The following is a 12,786-nucleotide window of genomic DNA, read 5'->3' as shown; positions in this document are numbered from 1 at the left end:
GTCACAGGGCATGATGGGGAGAGGAGAGGGTTAGGGTTCTTGAAGGACTTGAGTGTTCACTCTAAATGAGACACGAAGCCACTGGAAGGTTCTGAGTACAGGAGTGACATAGTCTGGCTTTCATTTAAACAGGATTGTTCCGGCAGCTGGGCTGTCAACAGACCAAGGGGGGCAAGAGGGGAAAGCGGGATGTCAGTCAGGAGACCATGTGCCAGTGCACACGACACACGGTGGGCTCGAAGAAAGCTGTTGCAGCGGAGGTCCTGTGAAGTGCGTGGATTCTAGGTATATTCTGAAGATAACGTGGACAGGGTTAGCTAACATATCGGCTGTAGAGCATAAGCAAAAGAGGAGTAGAAGATGATTCCAAGGGACTTGAGTGACTAAAAGAAGGGGAAACCCTTGGGCTGAAACACTGGACGGTTCTTTTGGAGTAAGAAGCGTAAAGGCAGAGAAGAGAGGTATAGATGCAGCGGGGTGGCATTAAGGTCACTAATTTAGAATGAGTCCAGTCAGAACGAGGCTACGGGTGTGGAACAGGTGGAGAGGTGCACTAACCCACGGTCACAGCATTGAGAGACTACGAAGACGTAAGAGAGGTGCAGGAGACCGGCAGCAGTCTGGTGGTGGGCTGCTGCCTCTTGCAGCCTCCTACAGCAGTTCCTTCTGGGTTCACTTTTTCTCAAGCTCATTATGTGATCTAATTGTTGTTTCAAAGAAAGCCTACAGTATTAACTTCCTACCTCCTTCTTTCTCTAGAGACACCTTCATCCCACATTTTCGTGACTGATAATTTACCTGGTATAGACTTTGGAACTACATGTTATTTTCCCTGCGTCCTCTATAGGTACTGTTCCAATATTTTCTTGCTTCTAGTATCACTGATGAAAAGTCATGACGTAATTTATGTAATGACTTAATGATGACGTAAATATCATTCTTTTTCCTAAGTAGCAGACTTTTCTGGTAGAATTTGGAATTTTCTCTATACTCTATTTATAAAGAGTGATAGTGAAGTATCACTGCAATGTTTCTAGATGACCAATCTTATTCAATACTGTCCAGCATGGGTTAATCCTGGCTCTTCTGGATCGACCCATATTTATCTCCCGAGTTTCCTGGAGCATGGTACTGACACTTGGGAAAAGCTATGGCCAAGATAAGTGATGTTTGCAACCATGGGCTACTGATCATCTAGGGGCAGAACATACAAGCATGTTGGTATTGTTTAGTAATCATAATTGGATTTATAACTTGCACCTGATCTGGGTGGCACTTGGGCAGTTACACAAGTGAAGGCTGGTTACATAGATGGAATGTGCCCATCCAACAGACCCCCACCACAAAGAGGCTTTAGCCCTCCCCCTACCCAGGTGCTGCACAAGTAGGCCAGTGATGGTTTGTCAGCGTCGAGGGCCATGAGGCCTGCACCTGAGACCTCCAGATCCCTGCAACGAGTACTGTTTTCCTACTATTGCTCTTCTGCATACCTTGCCTATAAATGGTGGAGTCCTGTGAATCCTTCCAGCAACCAAACATTTAAACTAATTAATGTATAATGAGCACATATACGTAAAAGGAGTAAAATTTATTAATTGAAGCAGGGGAGAAATAAAACCTCTGTAATGAATTACTACCAAAATCCAGATATTTTCCTGGTGAAAATAAATCTTTCAACTCCTCCAAAGGTTTTGGTTCTTCTGAGTTAAGCAGTCTCTCTGATACTTTCTATAGAGCACAACTTCTCAGCAGATATATAATGCAAGCCACACACATCATTTTAAAAGTTCTAGTAGCCACAGTAAAAAGAAACAAGTGAATTCAATTTTAATAATATATTTTATTTAACCTAGTATATCAAGAACATTATTCTTTCAACATACAATCATAACAAATTATTGGTATTTTACTTTCTTTTTTCATACTAAATCTTTGAAATCTGGTGTGTATTTTCATACTTACAAAACATCAATTCAGACCAGCTACATTTCAAGTGTTCAATAGTTGTGCATGGCTACCATACCGGGCAGTGTAGCAATAGAGACTCTAAGACTGAATCTAATTATTCAGTAAATTTGGATAACAACAAGCTATCCCCTTCAGAAAACAGTTAGCTTCCTCTTCACTACCATCAAATGGTCTATTTCTGCCAAGTGACTATACTTCCAATCTTAACTTACCCCGCCTCCCCGCCCCACCCTGTTTCTGTTCTAAAGTCATCAGGCCATTAAATGCTGCACGTTTCTCCCATCTTACTCTCGCCTAACAATATATGCTTGTCTCTGTATCCATAATGTTCCTCTGTTTGATGCCTCTTCTTGGGGAGAAAGATGTCACGAACATGTTCTTCAGTACTATTTTGTTCAGATGTGCAGATACATCCATTAATTAATTTACAATTAAAATACTGCATTTTCAAATGTTACAGCATTAAATGAAAGTAGGTTATGAAAAGCATCCACCTTCCATCACAGTGACCCAGTATCTTGCGGATTTTATGCTATTCCAGGAATGGGCTATGGGGAATCAATGCCAATAGAGATTTCTCTGCCTCAAGTTGAAAACCATCAACTGATAAGAGTTATTAAAGTTCAAACATTTTACTATGAAATAAAACAACTTGCTTTTTGGCCACATAGATTTGCTAGTATTGATCTTCATAAAAGTCTGACAAATAAGTTCTCATAACTTATGTATTTGTATCTGGTTTATTGTATCTTCACAATACAAATGTTTTGATATCTGGCAAGTTTTTAACACTGGCTAAAGGCTGACATATGCCCAGTGATCCCTGGTTCTCTCCTGGTATTAATTCTTTCATGTGCAGTAAGTTTGATACTAAAACACATTTGTCATGGAGTCTTTCCCAGGTGAATTTTCTGATACAATAAATCTCGAACATTTGCTAAACATCTTGTCAAATTCATAATCTTTAAAAGGTCCCCCTCCTGTACAAATGCTCTGAAGTTTATTAAGGCTGATGCAATGGTTTAAAGAATTTCCTCATTCATTGCATTAGAAATTTACAAAGACTAGAAAATACACTAAGAGCCTTCCCATAAATGTTACATTTCCAAGATTTCTCAGCATGAATTACCTGATTAATGTTAAGATAGAATACTAGCTGCTGGCTCTTCTACCAAGTGATGGTGTTTATAAGGTTAAATATAAAACAGAACTATAGAAAAAGCCAGCAAGCTTCATAAAAAGTCTGTAAAAAGAGACTATTATATTTCAATTATAGCTCACAAATAGATATTAACACATATTTCAATCCTGAAGGATTCTCCTTTTAATAATTAATCCAATTGAACAGTCAACATTACAATATTACAGAGGTAACAGAAAATTACATATAATTCAAATGTAATATTGTAGCCTTAAATCTAGATTCTATCAATCCTTTTATTTTACTCAAAAATAGTTAAGGCATATAAGTTAAAGAGTAGCAAATTAAATTGTTTCAGTATTACAAAAAGAAAGAGAGTACAAAAGACATATCTATTTGTCCTACTCCCTGGACACTTGTGCTCTTTAAAAGATGAATATGGACTAAGTGGAGGAGGGCAGGAAGGAGGAGGGGTTTCTTTAACACTTGACCAGAGTAAACACTTCCTGCAAATGTACATACTGCACTCAGTTCTCTAAAATCACAGTGCTACCTTCTCACTCCTGACTCTCACAACCTGTGCCTACAATGTGCTTGTCCCACAATTCTTTATCACCAACTCTCCCTCACCACCCAGAGGACACTCTCTCCAGGCTAACTCCTACCTTCAGGAATTACTCCTGCAGGCTTCCTCATCAGCTGGAATGCCTCAGGAAGCACTTTCTGTACTGCACTCATTAGGGCCACGAGCGTCTCCCCCAGTAGACTGCAAGCTGTACGAGCAGGGATTTTCTATATCCCAGAACCTTGCCAGTGTCTGGTATACAGAAGATCATCATCAGTTTTGGAAGAATCTATCCTATTTAGAGTCATGCAAATATCTTCAAAATTACACTTTCTAGAAAATAATTTCTTATTGCATAAGTATGAGAGGCTATTTTAATTGCTTTGTTTCCTTGTACCCTTCAAAGAGTTAAAACAGGAGAGAAAAACAAGTCAAAGGCACTACATGACTAATATATGATTCAGTTATTATTTTCCTAAGAAATTTTACAACAATTAAAACTCTGGTCAGTCACATATTAACTGAATAAATATTATAAAGAAAAAGTTAACATCTCTGTAATATGGGAATAATAGTTATTACTTTCTCTTTTTGTGGTATGTGCCAATAACAGTTAACCTAAATACACACTAAGGATGTCTCCTAGGAAAACACACTTACCCTGACGTCAGTGGCATCTCCGTGCCTGATAATACTGGCCCAAGTGGTTGGCTCACTGTTGCTTTCAAAGTAATGAAAGACCTTTAACACTCGCTCCATTGCCCCAGGGGACCGTTCCACACCAGTACCTAGGTGAGTCTTGGTACTCGAATTCGGTGTGTGATTCAAGTTTGGATCAAGGTAAGCTGCTGCCATTATTTTGCTAGATGCTAGGTATCTGTCATATTCTGTAAGAGAAAAAAAATAATTTTCAGTGTACAATATTTGGAATCTATCGATTGAAATGTGATATGTTGATACTTATATTAAAAACGCTGTTCTATACTCTCTCCCTATGATACGTTATATGCAGAAGGGGAACTTGAGAAGAAGTGTGACCTATCTACCAAGATAATCACAGTATTCTCCCCGCACCCAGAGCAGTACCTGATTCACGGCAGCATAATAAACATTTGTTAATCAAAATTTTTAAAGGCCAGGAGTCCTAATTCAGCTCTGTCAAAAATTCACTGTTATCTATAACCAATGTAACTTAACCCTCCCTCTTCTTTTAAAATCACAGCCTTTAAATTTGTGGGAAAATCTCACAAGAAAGCCAAATATGTTAATTTTGCTGCTTACTTTTGAAATTTTTACATGAGACACAAGTTGTTTCTTCATATAATAAAAATTCAATAAGTAGTCATTATGTATACTAGGCACTGGTGATGAAAAAACTATAGTTAAAACAAGGTCCTCCTGCTTAGTCAGTCAGTTAGCAGGAGAGTCAGACTGAAAACAAAACCAAACCAAAAAGCATAAACAACCAAATTTTTTTGAAGTGTGCCTGGAGGACTTCCATTTGAATATGAGAGAATAGCTTGGGCAAGACTAAAACTCCCACTGAGAAAACTTAGAAAAGCCAGATCAAAGAACAATCCAAATAACGTTTGGAGTCCGAGACATTCTGAGGCAACCAAGACAAAAAGTGACACGATGGGGGTACTTCATGGCTGACTTTTCCCAAGGACATTTGCCCATTCTGGGTCTTCAAGAGCCTGAGGATCCAAGAAAAAGCCACTAATGAGAAAGAAACAGCAGAGCTTTTGGCAGTGGGAGACCCAATTACGAGGGCATGGGGCCTGGGACTCTGGTGAGAAGGGTGGGGTGGAGAACTGAGTTACACGCTCTGCTGGTTGTCACCAATCCTGAGCCCAAGCCCAGAAGGAGCCTCTAACAGCAAAGGGAAGTTGAAGGCAGGTGGAGGGTTAGAAGCACCTGGTCACACCCTGCCGCTTTGGGCACCACACACAAGACCTAAACAGCACGATTGACAGACTTGAGCTAACGGACACAGAAAACATGACGCCCAATAGCAATCCATCTCTGCAAGTGAAATATTTACTACAACTGACCACAGGCTGAATGAAAGACCAAGACTCAGTAAATATCAAAGGACTAAAACTATCTAGAGTATGCTATGTCTAGCATTAAGCTGGACAACAACAAAAGAACTAGAAAATCCCCAATTGCCTTGAAATCAAGCAACATATTTCAACTAACCCATTACCAAAAAGGAACTCAAAGTATTTTGAATTGAATGATACAATGAAAAGAAATATCAAAACTGGATGCAGATCGAGTTGTGCTTAGATTAAAATCTATACTTTTAAATGTATATATTAGAAATGAAGATTGGAAGTTAATGATCTAAATATTCAATCTAACAGTACAATTTAGAAGGTGAACGAAATCAAGTTATTTCTTTGAAAAGAATAACGCAACTGAAAGATCTCTAGCAAGACTAATCAAGGAAAAAAGAAAAAAGGCAAAAACTAGCACTATCAAGGATGAAGGAGAACAGATAAAGGAATATTAATAATAAGAGGTACTGAAAGAATATCAAAATATCAATAAGAGAATACTATGAACAACTTTATGCCAATGAATTTGAAAATTTAGATGCATGCACAATTCCCTGCAAAGTACAACTTGCCAAAATTGAAACAAGAAATATAAAATCTAAATAGATCTAGTTTATCAAAGATAGTCAATTTTAATTAAAATTCTTCCTACAAAGGAATATTTGAATTCTTCCAACAATTTAAGGAAGAAATAATATTAATCTTACAGAAATTCTTCTAGAGCACAAATAGGGAACATTTCCCAACTTGTTTTATGAGACCAGCAAAACAGTGATACAACACCTGACAAGGACAATATGAGAAAGGGTACAAATCAATCTTTCTTATAAACACAGGAGCAAAAATTTGAACAAAATATTAGAAAATTTAATCAAGCAATATTTAAAAAGAATAATATATTATGACCAAGAGGAGTTTATGTGAGGAATACAAAGGTGGCTAAACATTCAAAAAGCAATCAATGTTTAGAGCAGCTTTACTCATAATTTCCAAAACCTGGAAGCAACTAAGATGTCCTTCAGTAGGTGAATGGATAAACAAATTGTGATATATGCAAACAATGGAATATTATTCAGCAGTAGAAAAAAAAAATGAGCCATCAAGCCATGAAAAGACATGGAGGACCCTTAAGTGCCTATTACTCAGTGAAAGAAGCCAGTCTGAAGAGGCTCCATATTGTATCATTCCAACTATATAACATTCTGCCAAGGCAAAACCATAGAGATAGTAAAAATTTCAGTGGATGCAGAGGTTGGAGGGTGGGGGAAGGATGAACAGGTGAAGCACAAAGGATTTTTAGGGCAGTGAAAATACTCTGTATGATACTATAATGATGGATACATGTCATTATACATTTGTCCAAACCCATAGAATGTACAACACCAAGAGTGAACCCTAAGGTAAACTATGGACCTTGGATGATTATGATGTGTCAATGTAGGTTCACTGATTGTAACAAATGTATCACTCTGGTGGGGGATGTTGATTATGGGGGAGGCTATGCATGTATCCATGGCAGGGGGTATGTGGGAAATCTCTGTACCTTCCCTTCAATTTTGTTGTGAACTTAAAACTGCTCTAAAAGTATAGTCTTAATTTAAAAAAAAAAATCAATATAATTCATCATATTTTCAGAAAGGAGGAAAGCCATAGTTTTCTTAATATATGCAGAAAAGCATCTGATAAAGTTACCCAACCACTCACGATAAGAACTCTTAGTAAAGTAGGGCCGGCCCCGTGGCTTAGTGGTTAAGTGCGCGCGCTCTGATGCTGGCGGCCCGGGGTTCGGATCCCAGGCGCACACCGACACACCGCTTCTCCGGCCATGCTGAGGCCGAGTCCCACATACAGCAACTAGAAGGATGTGCAGCTATGACATGCAACTATCTACTGGGGCTTTGGGGGATAAATAAATAAAGTTAAAAAAAAAAAAAAGAACTCTTAGTAAAGTAGAAATAGGAAGAAATTTCCTTAATCTGATGAAGAGTATCTACATTAAACTTAAACACTAGTGAAGAGTCCCACTCCGCCTCACGACTGGGAATATGTCACGGATGCCCACCACTACCACTTCTAAGATGATACTGTTCTGAAAGTCTTAGCCAGGTTCCACAGGCAAAAAAGATAAGTAAAGCACAGGGCTGGGAAGGAAGGAATAAAACTATTATTATTCACAGACTACATGATTATGTATGAAGAAAATCTGTAAGAATCTACGGATAAACTACTGGAATTAATAAATGAATTTAGCAAGGCTGCTGGATCATCAAACAAAATCAACTGTACTTCTGATCATTTCAGCCATCTCTTTTGCTGCCCAAATTAGATATGAAGGATGACGAAATGAAGTATGGTATCAACTGCTTCCTAAAAAGAAAGACTGCATCTCCAGAGTGGGCAAAAGAGCCGATACACTGGCGATGAAAAATCACTACTCATAATATCAAGCACGGCAAGGGAGAAGCTAAATTGAAAACACGACAGAATCTGAATATACCTCTGTGGCCCAAAATCAATGGCGAAATTCTTCATAAGTCTTCAAAGAGTAGGCCAAAACATTTTGAGAAAGATAAACCAGTGTTATCATGTTACCATCATAACAGTGAAGCAGTTTTCCATGATAGAATGTGATTCTGTTCTACAGTTTAGCGCTTTCATCTGTTTGTCAAAATCCTATCTGTGCTTTAAATTCTCAAACTGGCAACATTTCCACCGTCAAGCCTTCCTTGACTCCTCTGGATAGTTCTGTATTTGATTCTAACACCCACGTTCCCTGTTGGTGGCATTCACGTTTGTCTCTTTGCTGGTCTTGAGGATTACGAGATCCTGGCATCTGGGTCACCTCTTAGGCAGTCACAAAACCACGGTTTGGTCAGTTTGAGGGATCGTCTCAACTACGGAATGAGAAGTCCCAAGAGCTGCTTTCTGCTACACTGACTATTCTGTTCCCAAACAATTAACAGAATTCTCTGTGTTGTCTGTGCGGTCCTGTATTTGTTTTTGACCCATGACTAAAGTCATACAACTGGAGCTGCTAATTCTCTGTGTCTCTAAATGAAAAAAGCCCTTCACCCTCCTTACCACAGAGAGGTATGTTTTACAGGGTTTTGTAATTGTAGCCCTCTGTAATCTGTGGCCACTTGTATTTCTTAGAACTCTTCAAGACTAACCAGTCATAGGCATCTGCTACTTGTGCACACTATAGAATATCTTTTTCAAAAAACTCTCAAAGAAGAGGAAATGAAAAGATTTTAAAAATTGAAACTGATTTTACATGGCTTAGGCCCATACTCTTCAAACTATCTGTGGTGAAGGACCAACTTTGTTTTGTTTTGATTTCCAACCTGTCATAGATCAATACTTTTGTAAAATATAGTGAAAAGAAATTTCTAGAAAAATGAAATTTAAAAATAAAAGACACAAAAGCCAGGCACAAAACTTCTATCATCAGAGTCAATTAACAAAATTTCTATAAAGGTTTCTAGATGCTTACACAAATTCTACTCTTATTTTGTCCTAGATTGTTAACAGTTCCAGCACCAACACTAGTCTGCTGACCACACTGCCAAGTCCTGGCTCAGGCACCAGAGAGCTCTAACTTCTCAGCCAGACTGCCCGGTTAAAGTCACCACTGCAGCAACGAATCTAAGTGCTTACTGGAATGGGAACACAAACGGCACGTCAGTGATCACAGCTGAGCTGTCCAGAGTTTCAGGTCTCCCTTTAATTAACATAAGAAACATCTCAAGGATTCTTGGTGCCTACAAAGACAGAGGGCAGTCCCAAGCCAGGGTGTGAGGAAACAAGATGTTGACAAACCCTAGAGTTGACTCCAAGGCTCACGGCACAATCTGATATAAATGCTCCATAAAACAGCACATACAAAAGAGGGAGAAAAGTGCAAGGACTATAACGAACATCTTACTCCAGAGTTCCCTAGTTTATATTTATTGTACATACTAAGATCCCACCAAGACAGCAACCTCATTATGCTTGAAATATGCCAGCCCTTTAATAGAACTTGAGATGCTTGCCAGAATACAAGAGAAGAAGCAGAGAATGCAAATTGATACAGCTCAATTGAAAAAAAATTAAGACACAAACAAGTCTAAAGAGTTTTTAAGAATTTGGTAATGATCCTAGTTAAAGAAAATCCTTAAACTAGAATGGCATAAAAGTTTTCTTCTCCCTAACTTTGTTCTTTTATACAAGATTTAGGTTTCTCATAAAAAGTCTAATCTAAATATCCTAAATTTCCTATACTGATTTTACTAGACAGAGAAGCTAACATTAAACTATTTAAATGTTTAATATTATAATATCAATGTGTGGCAGCTTATATTTTCCAAAAGTAGCTACAGCAATGTCTCCCATTCCCAATGCTCTTCTTCCAATGTGACTTTGAAACACTTTTCAAGAAGCAGAGTCTACATTCCTTCTCCTTGAATCTGGGTGGGCTTCTGACTATAAAACCCAAATGAATAAAGTGCTGATAAGATAAATGTTTTAAATCAAAAATTAAAAGCATTAAGTGTATGATAACCTACTTGTGTATATTTAAACTCAGACACACAGAAGTATATTAAAATTACTGAATAAAGAAAAGTTATGAATGATAATTAAGAAAAGCAACAGTTCAGAAGACATGACACACCCAGCTAGCTTTGGCAGTCCACTGATGGCCACTGGACAACACCGTGATCTGTTCTTTTATAAAAGGAGGAAAACCTAGAAATAATCTGAAATAATCTTTTCCATATATCTAATTAACTCCTAAAGCAAATGTTAAAGAGATCCTCTCTTGGGATCCAGATAGAGAACTGATCTTTTCCTTTCTTAATAAAATACTACAGTGACTTTCTACATTGGGCATTTCTAACACTGTTAAATCCTTCTCATTTTTTGGACTTGAAAAACACAAAACTGTACTTTAAGTGCTTTCTCAATTTAGAATATTAAAAATAACTAAGGTATACTCTGTGCTAGATTTCCTAAACTTCTGATCACTGAGTTACAGAAATCCCCTCAACGTGCTCAGGTGGCTGCACAGACAGCTCTAACAGGAGGATGTCCTGACATTTAAAGCTTAAGAGTTAAAAATCTATACCTACAGGAGACAGGCCTCCAAGGTTGTTTACGATTTCAGCATGCTACGGAAACAAAGGGGCTCTCTCTCTTTGGACACATCTGATTAAAAATGGGAAAGGAAATAGTGACTTATTTGTGACAAATCTTAAGAATATCACATTTATTATGATTGAAGCCTATACTAAGAATACCTGTGAAGGTAAAAGAAATGTCCTGGAGGCACTATACACAACATGCACATCTTACTGTTTCGACTATTTCCGGTATTATGAAGACAGTGGTCTAGTCTGATTTAATGAAACCAGGAGGTCTTAATCAGATAACCCAACTGGCCCGACCAAAAATGACTGATATTTGGACATCCCAATGCATGCTTTCTTTATCTTGTGTTGGTTCCATCCACTAAACTTTAAATAGCCACTCTAGACCTTTTTGCCCTCCTCTCTACTATATTCTTTCCTTTCTTTGTCTTTCCAAAACAATCACATCAGCTGACCATCTAACTGCCTGTTTTATTCTCTATCCCTCAACCTCTCTAACAAAGATATTAGAACTAAACGTACGAACCCAAATAGTGCTATATTTCACCCCAAAACTAAGAATCACATTTCCTTTTATATTAAATACTAGATTATTAACCCAAAGACACCTAAACTAGGCTCTAGGCCCCAATAATTAACCAATGATACTGGTATTTCCTTGAGCCCCAATGGAGGGTAGGGAATACAAGGAATAGGAAAAAACATGAGCCTAAGGACAGACAGTGTGGGCCAATGATTTTCCTCAGGGAGCTACACAGAACCTAGTACATGATCTACTTAAATTCTCTCAGGGTATCTGTACTCCCCATTCGGACCAATTAAGTACAGACTAATTGTTAAAAGCCAGTTATCATATACAATATATTTGTGTCCTCTCAATGCATAACCACAGAATTATTCTTTGTGAAATCAGGTGACTGTCTCATGCACACTGAATCAAAATGAACTCTCCAGTTACTTGCATTTTATTAATAGTTCGATGTGGAAATTTGCTGGGAAGGGTCTGAAAAAACTGTACTTCACTGGTTTGCATTAAGATTGCTCCCCTGGCTAGTTCCCAATCTAGACCATGGGATCCAGACATTAATGACAGCTATGGCACACATAACAACTGAACCAGTGCAAGCTCTACAGGCTCCACTGACCAGCAGACATTCACTGGCTAATAGTCTTAGATGCTATAGTTACTCTCCACTACTTACTGGATAGCTAAGGGGAAAACTGTACAGTAAGTACCCTGAAAAAATGATATATTACAAAAAGTGAAATATTTGATGAATCAACCAAGAAAAAAAGGCCACTTTGTTATCCAAGAGGGACCAAACTGATCCAAGGGCCTTATTGTATTAGGCCTAAGCCAAATGGAAAACCAGCCACAATATGGGTTCCACCATTTCTTGTGCCTGCTGTGTTATCATTTTCCTCTCCCATCAGACAGCTAGGTATTTAAATATCACTACAAAGCCACTGCACTGAGCTAAGATCCAATTAAAGACAGACAACAAAAACAGCTGAGATGGCTGAAAAACGGGTTCTGAGAAACCATGATGAGGAAAATGGCCCAGAAGTGGCCTAACTAAAGGAGAAGGGCCTCCAGGAGAGCACTAGCCGAAATGACACGAGAGAGGCACGCATCCTGCACACTCCACTGTCTCTAGGAGCGCCCGCAGGTAGCTGCCGTTGCTTTTCCTGACAATCTTCCATGTGCTCTGAGGCAAACTCCGATAAACTACAGTTAATCAACCAGAGGTGATATTAAGAAACAAATGTAAAGATACTGCTTAATAATTTCCATCTTCTCTATTCCAACAGAACAATGAGAACATTCAGTAACATAAATGGATAAACAAACTGTGGCACAGCCATACAAGAGAACAGAACAGTATTCACCCATAAAAAGGAATGAAGTACTGGTTCATG

The 12,786-nt window shown here is 38.3% G+C and overlaps 1 protein-coding gene across 8 annotated transcripts in view; it reads right to left on the bottom strand.

Moving 5' to 3' along the window:
- Positions 1-12,786, bottom strand: part of PTK2 (protein tyrosine kinase 2) — a 282,896-nt gene that overhangs the window by 177,813 nt on the left and 92,297 nt on the right. For 7 of the 8 annotated variants that reach the window (XR_015555941.1, XM_087447406.1, XM_087447407.1 and 4 more), the window contains one exon: positions 4,335-4,561. Coding sequence is in view for 7 of the 8 variants with exons in the window: in XM_087447407.1 (XP_087303533.1) it covers positions 4,335-4,561 (227 nt within the window). In the remaining variant the exon portion in view is untranslated. Of the gene's footprint in view, positions 1-4,334; positions 4,562-12,786 lie in introns of those variants that run through there. The other variant, XM_087447404.1, reaches the window with a different exon arrangement.

Source organism: Ceratotherium simum, chromosome 23 (assembly GCF_057802395.1).
Source record: "Ceratotherium simum simum isolate JZ-2026a chromosome 23, ASM5780239v1, whole genome shotgun sequence".
NCBI classification, from domain to species: domain Eukaryota; kingdom Metazoa; phylum Chordata; class Mammalia; order Perissodactyla; family Rhinocerotidae; genus Ceratotherium; species Ceratotherium simum.
The sequence above is the reverse complement of the archived record's forward strand: the minus strand, read 5'-3'. Positions and strand labels throughout refer to the sequence as shown.